The sequence below is a fragment of the Caloenas nicobarica genome, chromosome 6, assembly GCF_036013445.1.
Source record: "Caloenas nicobarica isolate bCalNic1 chromosome 6, bCalNic1.hap1, whole genome shotgun sequence".
Classification (NCBI taxonomy): Eukaryota; Metazoa; Chordata; class Aves; order Columbiformes; family Columbidae; genus Caloenas; species Caloenas nicobarica.
The window spans coordinates 9,461,173-9,480,097 of NC_088250.1; the positions used below are offsets into that span (position 1 = coordinate 9,461,173).

General features: G+C 38.8%; 1 protein-coding gene across 1 annotated transcript in view; it reads right to left on the reverse strand.

Annotated features, from left to right (window-relative positions):
* Positions 1-18,925, reverse strand: part of SPAG16 (sperm associated antigen 16) — a 401,084-nt gene that overhangs the window by 117,679 nt on the left and 264,480 nt on the right. The window contains exon 14 of the mRNA XM_065637592.1: positions 6,057-6,122. Coding sequence (XP_065493664.1) covers positions 6,057-6,122 — 66 coding nt within the window. The remainder of the gene's footprint in view (positions 1-6,056; positions 6,123-18,925) is intronic.

An 18,925-nucleotide genomic window follows, 5' to 3' on the forward strand; every position in this document is an offset into this window, starting at 1 on the left:
GGTTAGTAGGCACCACGTTAACCTGAGGTATGTCTGGCACTCTCGGCCCCGAGACCATGCAGGACTACGGGGATCCAGCAAAGAGGGGACTGAAAGGAAGGACCAGCAGGAACACAGCACCTCTGACAGAACACGAGCCCTCAAGGTGATACCTGCACTCTGGCAGATGTCCATCTTGTAAGTGCCTGGTGACAGAGAAGGCTGAAACTGATGTCTCTACCAATATCATTTTTGGGAAAATCTACATTCCCTTTTATCCGTGGCAAAGCAAGAAAAGGGAATGGGAGGCAGCAGCTTTTTCAGCAATGATCAATGTTACACTAAGATTCCATGCTTTCAAGTTCTTGACGGGTTTGAAATGTTTTCTTAGATCCGACCATCAGTAAGATGAACAAAAGAAGGTCTTCTCGAGTCTAAGCTTTTGCGTATTTGTTTGGGTGATCGTTACAGGATACTTTGTGATGTACTGAGAGTATCCTGCATGGTGACAACAAAGAGCACCAGAAGAGATTCCTGGGTTTAAAAAAAAATTCAAAAATCAACTCTGCAGTAAATGAAAGATATAAACCCTGAGGCTGGAGGACAGAGGTCCTGTGACAGAATGAGCTTTTACCTCACCTCTCATAATACAAAGTGTCAAAGGCATAAAACAAAAGGTGGATTTCCTTGACCTGTGATTATTTTCAGAGTTAGTAATGTTGACAAAGAAAGAAATTACACTGGGAGGAACAGAAAGGCTGGTTAATTCCAAGTCTCCAAAGGCAATTTGGGACTTGATTAAACAAACTGCAACACTAACAGAAAACTTTTTTTTTTTTCCCCCAGAAGAAATTGTAACTGGGAAATTGATCCAAAAATAATCCAGGAAGCCAAATGTCTTTCAAACTAAGTGAATAAACTGCATTTTGCATATTTTAGAAGTGCAGAGGCAAACTCTAGTGGCAGTCAGTGCATTTAAACATAGACACTGAAGGTTTCTCAGTCACCATCATCCACTATGCATGAAAGAAAAAGGATTTTTCTCTGTCATTGACCTACCAAGGTGTATGACACCTATTACTAAGTTTTTCTTTGCAAGTGATCTCTGATAAGAAGCAGGCAATGATGATGGGAAAGTGAATGACACAAACAAGGTGCGACGCTTAAAATCAGGCTTGGATTTTTATTCCATCCCATTGAAGTGCCTTTGCTAAGAAACTGTCTCTTTTCTCAAGGACACAGGAATACAGCACCTCAGGAGAGCCACCCCATACAACCAATGCATCACAAATTTCCTTCGCCTTCTGAACATGGTCAGGTAACTCCATAAATATTTGAGCTTCTTCACAGAAAGAGCCGGAGGAAATTTTTTTTTTTGCTTCTAAGATACCCAGCAGACATATTCTTACTTGATTATCCAGCTTGGTGTATTAAGACTCTGATATCAGAGTCGGATAGCAAGAATATTTAAACTGATCAAAATAAAGATGGATCTAACCCATTCTTCTAGAGTGCTTTCAGAATATCTTATCTGGTCTATATGCGTAGAACAGGCACACACTCGCTAAATGTAGGGGTCTGTGAATGCCAAAAGCATCAGAGATGATGAGAAGCGATTAAACAGCGTGCCTGGCCAAGGCGAGTGAGCATTCCAGGAAAATTACTTCCAAAAATAGGGAATAACATTAATATTTCAGAGAATGGATGTGGAAGTGGATTCTAGCACGGTTTTCTGAGAATTTCACTATTATCAGAGAGAGCTTTTGGCCAACAAGTGAAATGAGGGTATTTTGATGCAGATTTTGTTCTTTGCCATGACACAGAGACAGAATAAATTTATTTTTTTACTTCTAACAACGTTCGATGGCCTGAAAATGGTTAACTTACCATACTAAAGTCTGTATGTAAAATGTAATTCAGTTCTGTAATTATATTTCTTATGCATGGAGACAGAAATAAACTAGAGGAAGAACCTATTAGCCCTTTTGCATGTATAATTGAACACGTTTGATATTACTAGGTAACCTTTGTAAGTAACTGGCTTTGAGTTATGCAAAGAGGTGAACACTTTGAATACATAAATAACAATAAGAGCAGATAGGTTTTTGATTTTGTATTCTGTTCTTTTCTTGTTTGTGTCTGTAAGATGCAGTCAGACATCCCTGGCTTTCTTTGGCCATCATAGAAACATCTGAAAGATCTGACTTTTGCATCATTTGGGTGCAGTAATGAATAAGAACTGACATCAAATATCAATATTATTGGCCCAGCTAAATGGTAGCTGACATGCAACTGGACTGCTGAGGAGGTAAACAAAATTGAAATTTTGTTTTTGCTTAAAAACTGTCTGACGTTATTTGTCCTTCAGTAAATCAATGGAAGAATGACCTAAATGCTGTTTGCATTTTGGCTTGGGGATGTAAAATTGGGCGGTTGCTCTCAAGCATATTTTTGTAGTCTTTCAGGTTTTCCTAATAGAAACTGTAATTCCAAACCCACTTTTTTGTTTTAAGGAAACTTGGTAACCTCTGTAATGACTTCTTAACCTGCAGACATGATACAAACACAGCATGGCAGATACAAACACAGGTAAATGATGATCTTAATCTTATTTGCATGCGAGCGCATCTATACACACACATAAGGGAGCAAATTTCGTTCTACTTTATACTTAATTAGCATAGGTGATTTGCCAAGCAGTGAAAATGCTGTGCAAAGTATGTGCAAAACTTATTTCAAATGCTACTTAGGCCATGCTTAGATTTCCTATTACATGCCAACATTCGAGAACAGGTCACCATTCCTGGTGTGAATTCTACTGTATGAAATGGCATTGCTTTGCCCTAATTGCTGATGAAAAACATGAACTACTGGAAAAATTTTAGTGGTTTGATTTTTCATCTTTACACTAATTATGCAGATGCATAATATCTTCTCCATGATTATCCACAAGACAGAGGGAAAGGGCCAGGCTGACTTAGACAGCCCTGCCCTGATGACCAGATGGAGGCACTTTGGTTGCAATGGGGCTCCCTCCACCACTTTTTGCCCACCCCAAGCCTAGATCTGTATGGCCATTAGGAATCCAACAATTCAGCAGGGTCACCACAAATCCTGGTAACATTCAAAAACTGGGGAAAGTACTTTGCCTCTTCGGTGCAGTCTCACCTGGGTTTCCCTTGAATCTGCTTTCCCAGATGTTCACATGTATCTTTTACTGCACTCAGAGACTTTGAAGAGAATTGGAAGACACACAGTAGCCTGTAAAAAAACATCCTTACAAGCACAGGCACATGTTTTGACTTGAAAGTTTAGCTCTCAGTGGAAAAGAAACATTTGAAACATTTTTCTCTACAATGTTAGTTGTGTTATGGGGACATGGGAGTAAAAGGGCTGGTAACATTAAATTTTAGGAGGAAAGATGGATTTTTCTAAGTCTTCAGTTCAAAAGCAGCTATATGGATCTTCCTCAAACCTTCTCAAACTTCCCATAGGCAGAGAACCAATTTGGAAAACCGCACAATTTATACACTGTTGAAAGCGTTCTCTTTTAAGTCCTGACATGACCACAACTGCAGAAGTTTCTATCAGGGCAATGTGACTATCTGCCAAATTCTCCAGAGAGCTGGTGTCCCAGTACAGCAGCCTCCAACAAATGGCCACGTTTTGGGTGCCAAACTGGCAGTGATGTTCCATAGAAAAACTGCTAATCATGGCCTCTGAACTCTATCAAAATAGAGTTCTGGCTTTAAACGTTGCCCGCTTAACAAAAAACTATTAACTACAGTTTCGGAAGCATGGCATAGTAAATAACTCAGATTTAATCAGTTTCACAGAGCTTAATGAGGATTTATGCAATTTGTATAAATGTATTACTCTTTTTTTTTTTTTTTTTTTTCCCTTCTTGCTCATACAATACTCTTTCCCTAAAATACCTGTTAATTTTTGGACACACTGCCTGGACGGCTCTCTGATCTAACAGGAAAATTTGTTCTGTATTTTCTCTACACGACATTGCGTAACTGGAATTTCATGTTCTTTCAAAACTCCTTTGGGCACCAAGCAGCCTGAGACATGACTGTCACAAACCCACTGAAGTGACTTGGGAGCCTACTTGAACTGACCTATACCCTAAGCAGAAAAAGGAATGAATATCTCGGGATCTTTCACCATTACAGCACTGCACCCACAGAGTCCGACCCTATAGACAAGTCTTCTGACAAAGAATGGGATCTGCACGCCTTTGACCTTAGGACATTATGTATACATATACACATAAATAAGTATATAATCCATGTAGGATTCTGTCAGCAATCAGTCTTCCATTTGGCCATTTCAGACTTAAGAAACCAGACTTTTCCAACAAATCTTCGCCTGGCTGCAAAGCATCTCTGGCCAGGTGTAACCATCAGGCTGACTGCTGGCCACTCTGGAACTGATGTTGCACTTTTGTCCAAACACTCCATGCTCAATCTCCAAAATCTTTCCAAGGAAAATACTGTAGAGAATTCTAATGTTTCTATAAAAACCTTTCTTCCCCTCAAAAAACATGCAACTTTTAACAAAAAGATTTAACAAAAAAAATGTCACTCAAAACACCTTAATTAGCTAGCTTAGGATGGAATAGTTTCATTTCTTAGTGTGCAGACACTAAGAAAACAGTTATTTGGTGCTACATTTGGCTGAAATACAGCATTTCTTTGCCAGCCAGCCAATGTGGTAACTGTAACTTGTAGAATTCAGCACCAACTACTCAGTCTTTTCAGTAGTTTTCCAGTACATACAGGGTTAAATTATATAATTGCAATTACAGCTTCTGAAATTATATTCCTCACTCGGTTTAATCAATGCTGCACTGGATGTTTCCATTTTTACTAATTCAATCATTGAGAATGTCAACCAATTATTTTAGTCTAGAGTTTAATGCCAACTATAATACTCTTTATCAAAATAACATGCTTATCTGGAAGATTATCAGCACACAGTCTTTCAGCTTCCTGTTAATCATTATAGGTCACAATAGAGCATGAGGCTCTTTGTAAATACTCATGTAAAGACAGTGTTATAGTATTGCTATAGTATTTCCCTCACAATTCTTGTTACTGTTAAATATTCTTTGTTCTACACCACAGTGTTTCAAAATACTGAGAGGCAGGTTATGCCTGTCAAATATACAGATACACACATGTGGCTGAGAAAGAATTAGGACACCTTGAGAATTCCTGTGTTCCTCCTTGACATAAGATGGTCCCACGCTTTCTGCTACCTCAGCCTCTAGGGTTTGTCTAACGAACACACAGGAACGACATAAGCAGATGGTATAGCAGTAGCTGATACTGAACAAGAGAAGAATATTCAGGATTTCCCACAGTAAAAACTGAGACAGGGAGCAGGAACGCTGTTGAGATACTCTTTCAGGAAAGATGGAAGGAAGCTGATCCGTGAGAGAAGAGAGTGCCAGTGGTGGCAGAACCCAGCACATTCCCCACCACTTCCACACCGGTTTTCAAGAGCAGTGTGGCCAGGAGAGCTAGAGGAGCCACACATCATAAATGTTTTGATCATTTCAGGATCATTGCTATCACCTCAAAGAAATATTTTGGAAAAATTAATTCTCTTCCAAAGTTAACAGGGATTCAGATCACAGTCTGTCACCAATCCCAAACAAAATGATGCGTTTCAGACAACAACTATAAAATTAACCATCCAGGCAAAAAAACTAACAGCAAACTTCATTTAAGCAAAATAGCTAAATGATCATGACTGATGAGAATGGCTTAGATATCATGCACTGATCAAAAGAGAAAGGAGGCAGGTGCAAAGTGCAAGGTGGGCAGCTTTATTCTAACAGTGTCTGGGACTCTGCTCTGGCTGGCAGGTGTTGCCACAGTGAACTGCTCTAGAAGTCACTATTAATACTGAATTCAGCCACAGAGGTATCTGTTTCACCAAAGCGCATGACAGTATTTGCCAGAGGAAGGTACACAATGATTTAAAAAACAAACAAACAACAACAAAACAAATCAAACCCCAACAAACAAGAAAAACCCCAAACATAATTCATAGACAGAACTTACCTTCATATTGAATGTAGCATAATTACAGGAATGCAGGTGACCATAGAATGTGTAAACACGGAGACCCTATGAATTAAACATAAAAAGAGAGCAATTAAATAAGTTATAGTGATATAAATAATTCTATACCCTTGCAAACAGAAAGACCTTGATTTTATGGCTGTGGGCACACCAAGGCACTTTGTGTGCTAAAGAACGGCTCCTGGTTGCTAGAAGAGCAACACATTTCTCACAATTACTAAGGATATATATCCTTACTTCACATAAAAGCTAGCAGAAAAGCTGCATTCAAATATCACTAAAAAAGTTACTTCCCTTGCTGGAGGGTTTGAATTACTAGGTGTAATCACTGCTTCCAAAAGACTGAGCTCTTGTTCTTGGGCAGTGATTCAGTACATGTCTCTTGATCTTACACACACACAATTAAAGTCTTCCTTAAAGAATCGCAAGCATGAATGAAATCAAAATTAATTATCTTTTGTCATCTTCCACATTAGGTCCTAAGTGACCTACATAGTGCAGTAGCATATGTCAGATGTCATCACTGATATCTGACTTGTTCTCCCACTGCACCAGGCATCCAACCACAGCATCTCCTGCTATAAATAAATAAATAGATAGATAGATAAATAAATAAATGAAGTCTTCAGGATGGGAAGACAGAGGTCTTAAAAATAGATGCACTTCTCTGATTTCATAAAAAACGCTAGTTTTGTGGGTAACAATAACAAGAATACTTTCTATTAAAAGTGAAACCCAGCTTTGTACAGTGTAATCGTATCCTGAAGAACAAGTTTTCACTCTGAGAAAACATTTTATTGACACTGGAATTCAAGGACAATTTGTTGTATTTTTATGGAGAGAAGAAAAAACCCCAAACCAAGATCTGAAATTCCTCGACATATCCTAGTGGTCCTTCTTTGTGGTCTTCTTTATTTCAGCTCAAATCTGTCTCTCAGGAGAAGGCGTAACATAGCTTAATCATACCTCCATTACTCTGTTATGCTTTAGAGTTTATACCATCAGCTTAATTCCATTTTTATTTTCCCCATCCAGGAAGACGAAAAATCACTCCTCCTCTGACGTAATATATTTAAATTCTCTTTTTCACAGACAAAACCTCCTACACTTTTATCATCAGCATGCTTATCAGTATATGCTCACCATTTGCAACAAGTCCTTTTCAGGAAAGCAGTTAATGAGGTTTGACCACAAAGTAATTCTGGAGGGCTGCTACTTGATAATACTCTGTAGTTCACATTACATCTCTGAACCATTTAGGAGAACTGAGTCCAACAAAACAGCAGTTAAAGGGGATTAGATTGCTGTTGTAAATATCTCAGGGGTTAAGGGCACAGAGGGAAAAGAGCTATTGAAGCTGAAGAGCAGTGTTGACGCAGGAACATATGGGTATTCATTATCTGCAGATAAATTTCAGTTGGAAATGAGGAGTCAGTTCTCAAACAGTGAGATATGAAAACTTCCTTCCACTCCAAGTACTGGGGATAAAAAATTCTCATTAATTGTAAGATGCTGATTGAAAAGTCTCGAAATAAATTACCTTTTCCTGCATGTGATCTTTTGCCTGAACTTGGAGACCAAGAAGATTCTTTCCATTCTTGTTTATATGTCATTAAAATACAAATTTCTGATAAAGCCCAGCATTTAATGCTTCACTGAATTCCTTCTGTTTAAAATACATCACCAAAACACACAGTAGGCTACTTTGGCAAGTGCCATTCTGTATCTTATTGTATTTTTCATTTACCTGTCTGTCGTGAAGTAGTCTCTGCTTCAAGGCCACATGTACTATTTGAGATCAAACTAGGAAATTAGTATTATTCCCATGGAAGGATTGCAACACATAACCAGAAAAAAAGGCTCTGGACTATTAGAATCAATCCACTATCTTTAAAGAGCAAGCACACTTTAAGCATAAAAAGGTTGCCAGAGTGGAGTTCTTGAGTTCTCCATAGTTTTCAATATACTTATGGGGGGGAGAGTGCTAAAAAAAGCACATCCAAAAAACTTGTGTATTTACATGATTTCAAAATAATAAAACATGAACCGATAAATCCTGATAAAAAGAAAATTTAAACAATTATTATCCAATTACAAATTCAGTCTTGGAATAGAAACGTGATATTACACAAAATTCCCAAGACACTGATAGCCAAATTAAATTTGATAAAGATAAGGTAATAGGAGACAAAGATAACCAAACACATAGGAGCAGTCTAGCAAGAAAAGATTTCAAAGACATAAAATCTACCTTGTGGCCTAGCAGCAATATCAATTGTACCCACTCTATGGTAACAACGCAAATGTTGGTACATGTTTTGCATGCTAAAAACAGCCCTTGTAAAATAACTGCTGTTCCTCAGCAGGGCATAGTATTTCCTTCAGACATTTTCAAATACCAAAATATACACAGCAACCTTTCCACAAATGCAGAAAAGGCACGCTAGCACAAACAAACAAACAAAAAGAAAACCACATGGATGTTGTGCCACAAAATGAATGTGAACTTTCTGATTTCCCTTCCAAAATTCAATTCAGTATAAACCATCTGAAAAGGATTTTAATAGTAATAATAACAACAAAAGCTAGACAAAGGCAATGGTTCTGTAAAGTGTTTCTCAATACTGTTGCTGAAACTTAATTTCCAAAGAGCCACTTCATTTTTATTCAACGTACAACTAGTGTTTTCTTTACCAACAGCAGGAAATCTGAGTTTTGCAGACACAGTTGCCATAAAAAAGAAAACTGGAAAGCTTACTATTTAGCTGTAATGTCTCAGCAAAATCAAACAGTAATCAATATTCTCTGGATCAGAGTTCATGTTAAGATAGCACTAAGCTTACAGCATCAAGAGCTCAGCACTAAGGTAATGATACCCCTTTCGCACATTCATTCTGCTTTTCAGTCTTTAGTTATAAATTAATCTACTACAACACCACTAGGACTCCCGTTGCATTCAATGTGGAACTGAACCAGGTGTGAACCAGCTGCCCAAGTCCCAGGCTTCATCTCCCTTGGAGCAAAGGTTGGAGCATCTCTCTTTTGGGGGAATTTCACTGGAGCACCTTGCAAACTGGTCCTTGGCTGACTAACAGCTTCTTGTCACCCAGGACCCAGCTGCATCTGCCATTTAGACAAATTTCTTTAAGGTTCAAGATGAGCAGGTGGAAACATCTGGGACTTGTATCATGAGAAAAAGAGCAAAGGAAAAAGGAAGAGCTTGCTTTAATATTAATATTAGGGAAATTGTCAGGGAAAATCACGTTCCTTTGCTGCTGCCTTCCAAGTCTCACTGACCATTATGCACTGACAGAGATAACATTATCACAAATCCAGAGCGGGAGAAACAACAAAACACCAGAGCAGAACTCTGCAGCTGTAAAAAGGCCCATTTTCTCCACATTTAACCCACGGGGTCTATAGAGTCTCCTTGCCTATGACATCCTAGCAGTATAAAGGGCAGTAAATTATGGAGAATACGTTATTATTGTTAACTGAGTCATCAAGTCCTGATTGAAATATTAATGGAGGAAATCTCAGTTATATTCACTCCTTGAGCTATTGCCCATTTATGTTAATAATGATACATTCTCCCTCCATGGAGAATGCACATATAATAGCAACATTCAGAAAACTTTCCCAAATTTGAAGTGTCCTCTATTTGTTTTTAAAATGATCATTCACATGTGTTCGCACACATATAGATTTCCAGTTTGAAACCCAAAAATTAACATTAGAGACATTAATTGCCTGCCTTGGACCGGGGCTATCTAAAAGACCTGAGATAGAGAAAACATTTGTATTTTTAAAATGCAATCCAGTATTGCAGAAAAGCAGCCTGACCTTTGGATCTATGGATCTGTGAACAGTCATCCTGCTGCAAATTTATTTAAACAAGGAGCCTACACTCAAATGATTTTTTGTTCTTTCTTTCACAGGATAAAAGCCTAAGATTTCTGAATCAATAGTGGAATTCTGCTGTAAATTCTCCCTGTTGTGTCCATATAGATACATAAATATCAGGACAAGACAAGACAGGCTGAAGACATTCATAATTAATATACTACAGCTTCTTTGCCTCTCTAGAATTAAGTTCAACCATTAACTACATAATACAGCAGTTGAATCTTCCTATCGTTATTTTAATTATTTGTTTTACAACAACACCAACAAGCCCTGTAACCTAACATGCCATAATTCAAGTTCCTCTGGAAAAAACAAAGCACCGCCAAAACCTGTTGATCCTCATTTAAAAATTACTCATATTTTTTAAACTCTGCTGTTTTGATTATTTTTCTGGATTTTGAATGCCCTGCTACACACTGAAGTCTGACATGAACAAACTTGCTTTGCCAAGTTCAAAATTCAAGATGAATCCATTAGACCAAGCTGAGTGTAACATACCAGGTGCAATATGTAATGATCTTTAGTAGTCTGATATTACATGAGCTTTTAGATAAAATCTGAGTATGAGATTTATCTAAACAGTGTTCAGAGATTTGTTTGTATTTTCTTATTTCATTTAGAAATTAACTCAAAGAAATGTGTTCATTTAGAAGGACTGAACTAAAAAGAAGTGTTCAAACCATGAAGCACTCAACAGTGGAACTGTTAATCTCATCCTCTTTATTAGAAACAAACAAAATGCCTCAACATTTTTTCATGAAAGGTTTAATTTTATTTGGGGGAAAAACTAGTATCTTGCATGACACTTCTGAAAGTCAAAGAATCTAACGTTTAGGAAGTTCACTTTGCTAGACTTGAACATTTCCCAAAGCAGGTGTCACGTTAAGTGTACCGTGGTTACTGGTTGTTGACTCACTGGGGAAGATCCAACCTTTCTCTCAATCTCCCCTGCTGAATGTGGCCAAGGGCTTTGCTTTTTACAGCAAAGTGCAAAATTAAAAGCCTGACTCCTACTCCTTATTCACGGCACGGTCTGTTTGCTTGCTCTCCCAGCAAGGCACTAGCAGGCTCGGAAGGAAACGTGTGACACCTCCAGCAGAACCGCGGGCTCTGAAGTCGCTCCGTGCCGCGGGGGAATTGCCTGCATTGTCGCCTTGAAGCAGGTGCGCTGGAAACATCAAAAGGGCTTTGGATCTCTTTATTAGAGCACAAGCTATAACAAGGTAACTTCTAAAAGAGAGAAAAGTCTTTTTCATGGGATGTGACAGCTAATCACAAAAACTGGAGGAAAGAGTCTAAAAACACCTACTCCCCCCTCTACTTTCCACAAGACAGCTCCTGTCTCTTGCTCTCTCCTTTCAGCCCAGCTGCAGTAACTCACTTCAGCAGTTCCTGCACCACACACGGTCTGTTCGCGTCCCCGCAAGCCCAGCCCATTTGCTCCCAGCAAGAGCCACTTTCTTCTCCATCTGCCCCGTCCTCTCTCATCCAGAGGGCACCACTCAAAGCAAAGCAAAACCACATCCACCTCCCAGCTGCTCTCTTTTACGAGCACATGATGTACAGTATCTGCACAGTAAGCAGTGAACAAATTTGGAAAACAGTTTTACCATCTGTCACCACAGGTTTTATTCGATAAACTTCAAGCACGGAACCTTCAAGCACAGAGTTTGCTTCTCTCTTCCTTGCTTGGAATAAACCCTGGGGGAAAAAATCATGCGCATAAGATTGTTGCTTGTTGTTAGACCAAGGGTAAGGCCAGGGCACTACTCAGATGTTTTGTAATCCTGTATTTGGGGAACAAAATTAACTTCCAATGGTCTTTAGTGTGTGTTATTACACAAGGATTCACAGAGGCAGGTAGGCACACCAAGGCTGAAGCACATCAGCTCTTTGTTCTTACGGTGATCTCCCTTTCTCACAGATAGACTAAACCTGCTTTTATTTTTGCCTGTTTTTTTTAATTGTTAAACTTTATTAACTACATATGCCTAAAGAAATAAGAGAGAATTTTGCATTTCTGTAAAATACATGAACTTACAACAACTTCCATTCTGGGAAGCACTAAAAATTGAGAAACGGCATTTGTCTAAAGCTGGTAGGTAACAGAAACTAGAAATAGAGATCTGCCTGTCAGCTAAGCCTAACACTGTGCTTTTCATCACAGCCTTCCTTTCACTTCAGAGTTAGTAACACCTGCTAATAGAAATATGGAAAAAACTAAAGTAACCTTGCTCTGGGACTTTCCTGAATTATCTCATTTTTCTGCATCCGAACTGTCACCTGAACGTAGCATTAATATGTCTTTTGCACTGAATATGCAGTCATATTCATTTTTCTTAATTGGGAAGAAAAGTATGTTTCTAGGCCAAAACCTTGCATGCTAAATCTGTTCAAAGTGAACCTCTAAGGCTCTCCTAAAAAACACTAAAAACCAGGAGTTTACAGTAGAAATGCTGACAGCTTATGCTCTTGCCAGCATAATATAACCTGACTCTAAGATAAATGTTTCATGAATTTAAAAAGTTGAAAAAATCTTCTCTGTTCAGCTTTGTTCTTGAGATGAAAGTGAATTATCTTTTTTCTTCTACTGACACTTGGATTTCTGTACTGCAGTCTGTGGAAGCCTGTATCCACAGGCAGTATTTAAACAGACATGACCGCGTGGGATTCTCTCCTCACTAAACTCCTGTAAGAGACATCAAACTTCTAACTATATAAGGAGGAAAAAAGGTTTTATAGTAAGCAGATACCTTCCTGTATCTACTTCTGTGAAGAGAGAGAAAAGTCATTTCTGCTTGGAGAGATCACACATGAGCACAGTTCCACCTGCACGGCCGTGACCAACCATCCAGGGAGTGGGAGGGAGAAATTTATTTGCTGGACCCATCATTCCTTTAAAAGAAAATAAATAGGAAAAAAAATCCCTCAAAAATATTGAAATCCTTTCACTAAAAGCAGACCTGTATATTATTCCCCCTGTTGATATTGGCAGATGGCTTCCGTAACAGAAGCTACTGCATCTTAACAAGGATTCGTAAGGCAGGTGAACATACATCACCCTGTCAGCACCAAAAGAGCCAATTTCGGTAATTGCATTCCTCCCGTCCACCACAACTCCTGGAGTTTAAACGTTCCTGAGAGGGAAGGATCGGGGTGCAAGAGCAGGGACAACCAGGGAAATCCCGTACGCTGGAGTCCATCAACTGTGGACTTTGGAGCGGCAGATACGGCTTTGTCCCCCACAGAATTAAGTGGCCCATTTTTACCATAACTAGAGTTTACTTGAAATTAACTTGCTATTCCACTACTTTGCAAAACATAACAACCATTTTCAGGAGACTAATGTGTGAATGACAGAAACCTAGTAGGACTGTCCAACATTAAACATTATGAGCTCTATTGCTTTAATGTAAAAAAGATCAAAAAGATGAATTATAAATGAGCAGAACTTGCTGGTGGAATATAACTGGAAAAGTTATGAGTGCAGTGAAAGCAAAAAAAAAAAAAGAAATATGGGAGAATTTCTGTTGGCTTTGAAAATGAAATTACATGAACGCAGAATAAAACAATGAATATGTAATTTAATTATATATCAGAAAAAGTGAGAGGGCTACATGGGAAACCCTTCCTTCCTACTTTTAAAGGCAGAGGGTTTGGAATTTAAGTTTCATGCTTGAAAAGTTTTTACTTTTCCTCTGTTCAGAAGTGAAAAGCATCTGGCCTGCAAGAGAACTAACTCCAGAAGGCATGGGAAGTTATTCAGTTGTATATAGTTCAACTCCTACATCTGAATCTACCACTCCTGTGCATTGTCCTTAGTGTCTAGACTCAATAATTTTATTTCTGCATCTGCTAATCTGACTCTGCTCCTATAACAACAGTCTTAAGAAATTACCAACTGGGCAAAGCAACATGATGCGCTATCTTCTGATCTTATCTGGAGATGAGAAGTTGAGTATCAGTCTGAAGGATTTTAGTCCTCTTAAAACTAGAAGCTCAGCTTTGGCTCAAATGCCAAACTGCTGCCTTATGTGAATTCATACCAGAACTCCAGTTATTTTTGCTAACAAAAGAAAAAAAAAAAAGACAGTATAGAGGCAAAAGCAGGTATACGCACATCTTCTGCAATTTCAAATTCAGAATTTTGTAAGTCTTCAAAATCAAATCCACATCAATATTTTCAAAAGTGAGATAGTTTCTAGAGAAAAGAGAAAGTAAAGCAGGAAGGTCTGGGTAGCAATGGAAATGTAATAGTCATAGTTTCTAGTATGTCTGACAAACGTTTACGTTTTATTTAGCATTCAAAGCACAAATACTTAATTACTGTCTCAGTGTCCCAACAATATGATGGTTAACTTACATTATGTCTAGAAACAGGCAAACTTGGTCTCATAAACTTGCACATTTTATATGTTAGGGGCCTTACATATTTTTGGTCTCTTGTTTAGCCAAAATACTGATGTCATGAAAAGGCATCATCTTTTTTGATACTGCCTTACACTATCGTGAGGATGTATCACAAAATGAAGCAGACCTGGGGTTTACTAAAGCTAATGACAAAATTATTTCCAGTTTCACTCACAGAATGAGCGTCCGCGGTAATGTCTTTGCTAGAAAAACAACTTCCACCTGATGTCATGTTTCGTTCCATATTAAATTATCTATGCCAATAAATATGTTCATGCTCAGACCAAAAGATGTGTAAACACGTCCTTTTGACTTCCATCATATTGTACAAAGCATCCCCATTGGAAGTACCTTGTGAAGCTCAGTCTAAGGATTACCAATATTACTTTCATTACAGCACTGCTCCCAGTAGAAACCTGTATTCAGTCTTGGCGGGAAAGGAATTAAACAAAAGACCAATTCTGAAATTCCCATCTGCTTTATAGAGCTTATTGATCACTTCACAGAATAATTATTTTAATCATTTAAATCACACTCTAGTGGTTTAGCTTTGTTAAGCTTATTAATATTTCCCAATAAACTTAATGACTTAAATGAAACGGGAATAAATATTATTTTTAATCCATCAATACTGGCACTGTATCTGGTGACTGGACTTACAGTACTATAGAGTTTGCAACTATTTATGTCACCTTTAAAGAAACTGGGGTTGAAGCCAGAAAATCTTCTACTGGGAACATCCCACAACAGAACAAATGTCATAGTAAGTTATAAATACATACATATATACATAAATATATAGTTCTTCATGTGCAAGAAGATAAGTCAAATAGTAAAAACATTGGAAAAATTTATTCCAAAGCAATATAAACACTTTCCCCAAAATGCTTTTGTCTGGTGCTAACAAGGTTATTGCGGGCAGGAGGGACAAAAACATTTGGCATTTGAGAAGCAAGAGCTTTTAATCTGTTTTAGCACCATTTTCCCAAGGTGCTCACACCATGGCACAAGACCACAGCGATACTGAATCATAGAATCATTTTGGTTGGAAAGAAGTAAAATTCCTGGAAGACTTTTCAGAGACCTCTTACAACATTACAGCACAATTACATTACCTCTTAAATTAAAGCAAGTTTCTTACAAAGTTCAGCCTAACTGTCAGAGTTGCCAGGATTAGATCTGGGACCAAATGTATTATGACTAAGCTCAGTGCTGTATATATATTAGATCCATTATTCAAACAGCTCAAAGGACACCATGAGCTTGATTTTACATTGACAAAAACTCCCCATGAAATATCTTTCCTGGGATTTTTCTCTAGTAAGGCTTGTGGCATGGGCCCCTATTTGAGCGGAAAGAAAATGGAAACAGCAAGTTCCCATTAATGGAGTTATATCATGTATGTAGCTTCAGACAAAGGAATTCCAGCATTCGGGTTTTGTGAGTTATTAACAGCAGTCTGCTCTGTAATTGTCGGTGAAATAATCTCATTGACATATACAAGTTAGGAAATAGAGGTCTCATTAACAAAGCCTCTAGCCTTTATTAGATCATATAAATAACCAAGAGAGCCTGCGAAAGATCGATTACAGCCTTTAAACGTTTACAGAACCAGTGTTTAATTAAGACCATTTTAATATGCAAATCAAGCCTAATTATCATCATTTGTTAATGTTAGTCTGCCTGAGCTCTAAACAGCCTCAGCTGCAAATATGGTAACAGTATCATTTTTTTTTTTTTTTTTCCATAGGAGGAACTGCAGAGGCAACAATCAAGTTGTGCTACCAGGATGTACAAAGGCTTTCAAAACTGCATTTCCATTTACCATTGGGAGATGAAGGTCAAAAAAGTGCTCAGCCTAGCATAAAATCTAGCTGAAATGTTATGCATTTCTTCACCCACTATTTTGTAGAGTGCTTTAATTAATGTATTTCCTTCAAAGTAAGTAACCCTTCTGGGAGCTTCTTTTGATGAAAATCTGCCCTTGTTCAATGCAGCGATTGAATAGATGGGTTTCTAACACAGGCCATTGTCACTCAGAAGATGATATTGGGACTTTTTTTTCTTCCTACCTCCTCTGCCCCAGGAATGGCAACTCTCCTACACTGAGAAGCCACATTATGGCAAAACCCCCGGAAATTAAAGCGTGAAGCAAACAAGAGAAGTACACAGCCTTCAGCAACGTGATGGGAGGAGCAGCCGGTGAGGAATACAAAGCAGCACGGGAGAAAACAAATGCCCGTGTTCTGACTCCTCGAGTACTAAAATTAAAGCCTTGAGGTCCCTTTTGTTTTGGGAAAGAGGGTGGGGCAGCTGCAACACAATCCGGGTAAAAATCATTCCCTTTTCCCTCCACTGCTGCTCTCCTGCCACCATGATGAGCTGCACAGATTAAAATGAAGAAAGAGAACTGCTCACCATTGGGAGGTACTGATTAGCTGTTGAATGCTTACACATTGACAGTGGGGGAAATACAAAATGTTTCTCTTTGCAACATTTTACAACACAGAAGCTAACTTTACTTTTCTTCACCATTATATTTTCTTTCCTTACATTCCTGAGTCTTTGGACCCTGGGGCTGCCAAAGCCTCAGGTGGTTGAGGGTAAAAGAAAAGCCTTCTGCTTTTACTTATTCTATATTATACTGGGTATTTCTAAGTAATTTAAATCCTCACAGAAAAAAAAAAAAAAAAAAAAAAAGGACATGCAGTTACAACAGGCAATGAGTCTTTTAAGACAGAATGAATAAAAATGTAATAATCAGAGTAGCAATAAAATGCAGGAGACAACTTGAAAAGCTGCCAGCTGGAATGGGAGCAGAGTGACTTTCACCCAGAGTCTTGATTGAGCAGCGGATGGAAGGACTTCAGACAGAAACCCCACCTGGGTGCAGTGCGGAGACTTGGTCGCGTAAAGATCTATCAGGCGATCACTTCCCAGCTCTATGAAAGGTCCTCTCTGGAGATGGTCTTGGAGAATGGAGCATACTGAATAAAACCTGTGCGTGCTATAGCTGACAGAGCAGGTCTGCACAGAAATTGATCTAGGCTAGGGGACAAATTCAGGCGAGGGGACAAGCCCTGACAGAGCAGGAGCACCGAACACTTGTGAACCTGCAGGCAATGAAGAATCAAGCCACGGAACACGAAGGTGTTGAAGGGGCTGCCGAGAGAGCTGGCAGGTGCCGATCCTGGATTTACAGTGTGTTCCACTGAGAGCTGTGTGTAAAGGCAGGCGGGTTCTGCACAGAGTGACTGTGGGAGCTGCTACCATTTCTGAACACCTGAACCTGAGAAAACCACAAGAATTTAACCTAATGATAGACGGAAGGGAGCACCTACCAAGTCCAGTTTTCTAAAGCTCTCTGTTAAGTGTAACAAAAAATGTTGATGCTTTCTTACTAATCCTTCATTATATAAAATGCCCAGGATTTTGACAAATCCTATAGAAGCCTGAATTCCTGGGGAACTTTATATAATGCATGAAACAAGTACATTTTCAGGAAATATCTGCAAACACAAGAGCAGGGAAGAAAGACTTGAAAATAAATGGAAACTAGGGCACATCTAGTAGGCTTAGTGGTGAAATTTTGTGTTCAGATGCAGTATACACACAGTTACACCACCGAGCTCTAAGCTACACTCTCAGGACTAGGACAGAGAAGGAGAGAAGGTATGAGCACTTCAAAGAGCAGTTCATTCAGTCATTTATTACAGCATTGCAATGCTGCCTTGGCTGGTTTTGCCCAGCGGACTTTTTCCTAAAAGGAGAACTCAACGGTGCTGATTCACTTCACACAGCCAGTAAACTGACAGCAAAGTGAAATGACCAAGACAATACTAAGCTAAGGGTTCACACTCATTTTCCAGGTCACCTCCAGGCTATTTACTAACACTGGATAACAGACAGCCCTTCCTATCCCGGCTGAAACTTCCCAGACCGCGGGAACCACTCTGCCCCAGTATACCTGCTCCAGTTTTCCAGTCCAGCTGCACACAAATCCAGCTACTTCTGAGAAAGGTTCTCTTATGGAACAGGTGGTTATGCTGTCCACAAATATTATTTCGTGTTCTCAAGTCTAAACTTGCTATCCGTATTAAAAATAAATCAAACACATTTTATGTTTGACATATTGTATGGTCTCATTATGCATACAAATGTCTATTCGCTTCTGTATCCTGCTGAAGTCTTGGCCTTAGTGTCTCAAACCTGCCTGCAGCTCCGGTGATGGAAAGTTAAAAACATTCCCAAACTCCCTTCTATCTCTTTGAGTGTTGTCATGTGCACTCAACAAGATGAAAGAGTACCTGAGCCAGACAAAGATCTGATAACTTCCTAAGATATACAGCCACATCCCGGGAAGCAGATATTACCGTCAAAAAACAGGCTTTTAAAAATTAATTCAGAAAAAAAATTATCTGCATTAGACATGCACATCAACAATCCTGCTCCAAAACAATGTTCAGGCATCTACCAAATTAAATGCTACTTCTTATGTAATGATCATCTCAGTATTCAATCATTTGAACATC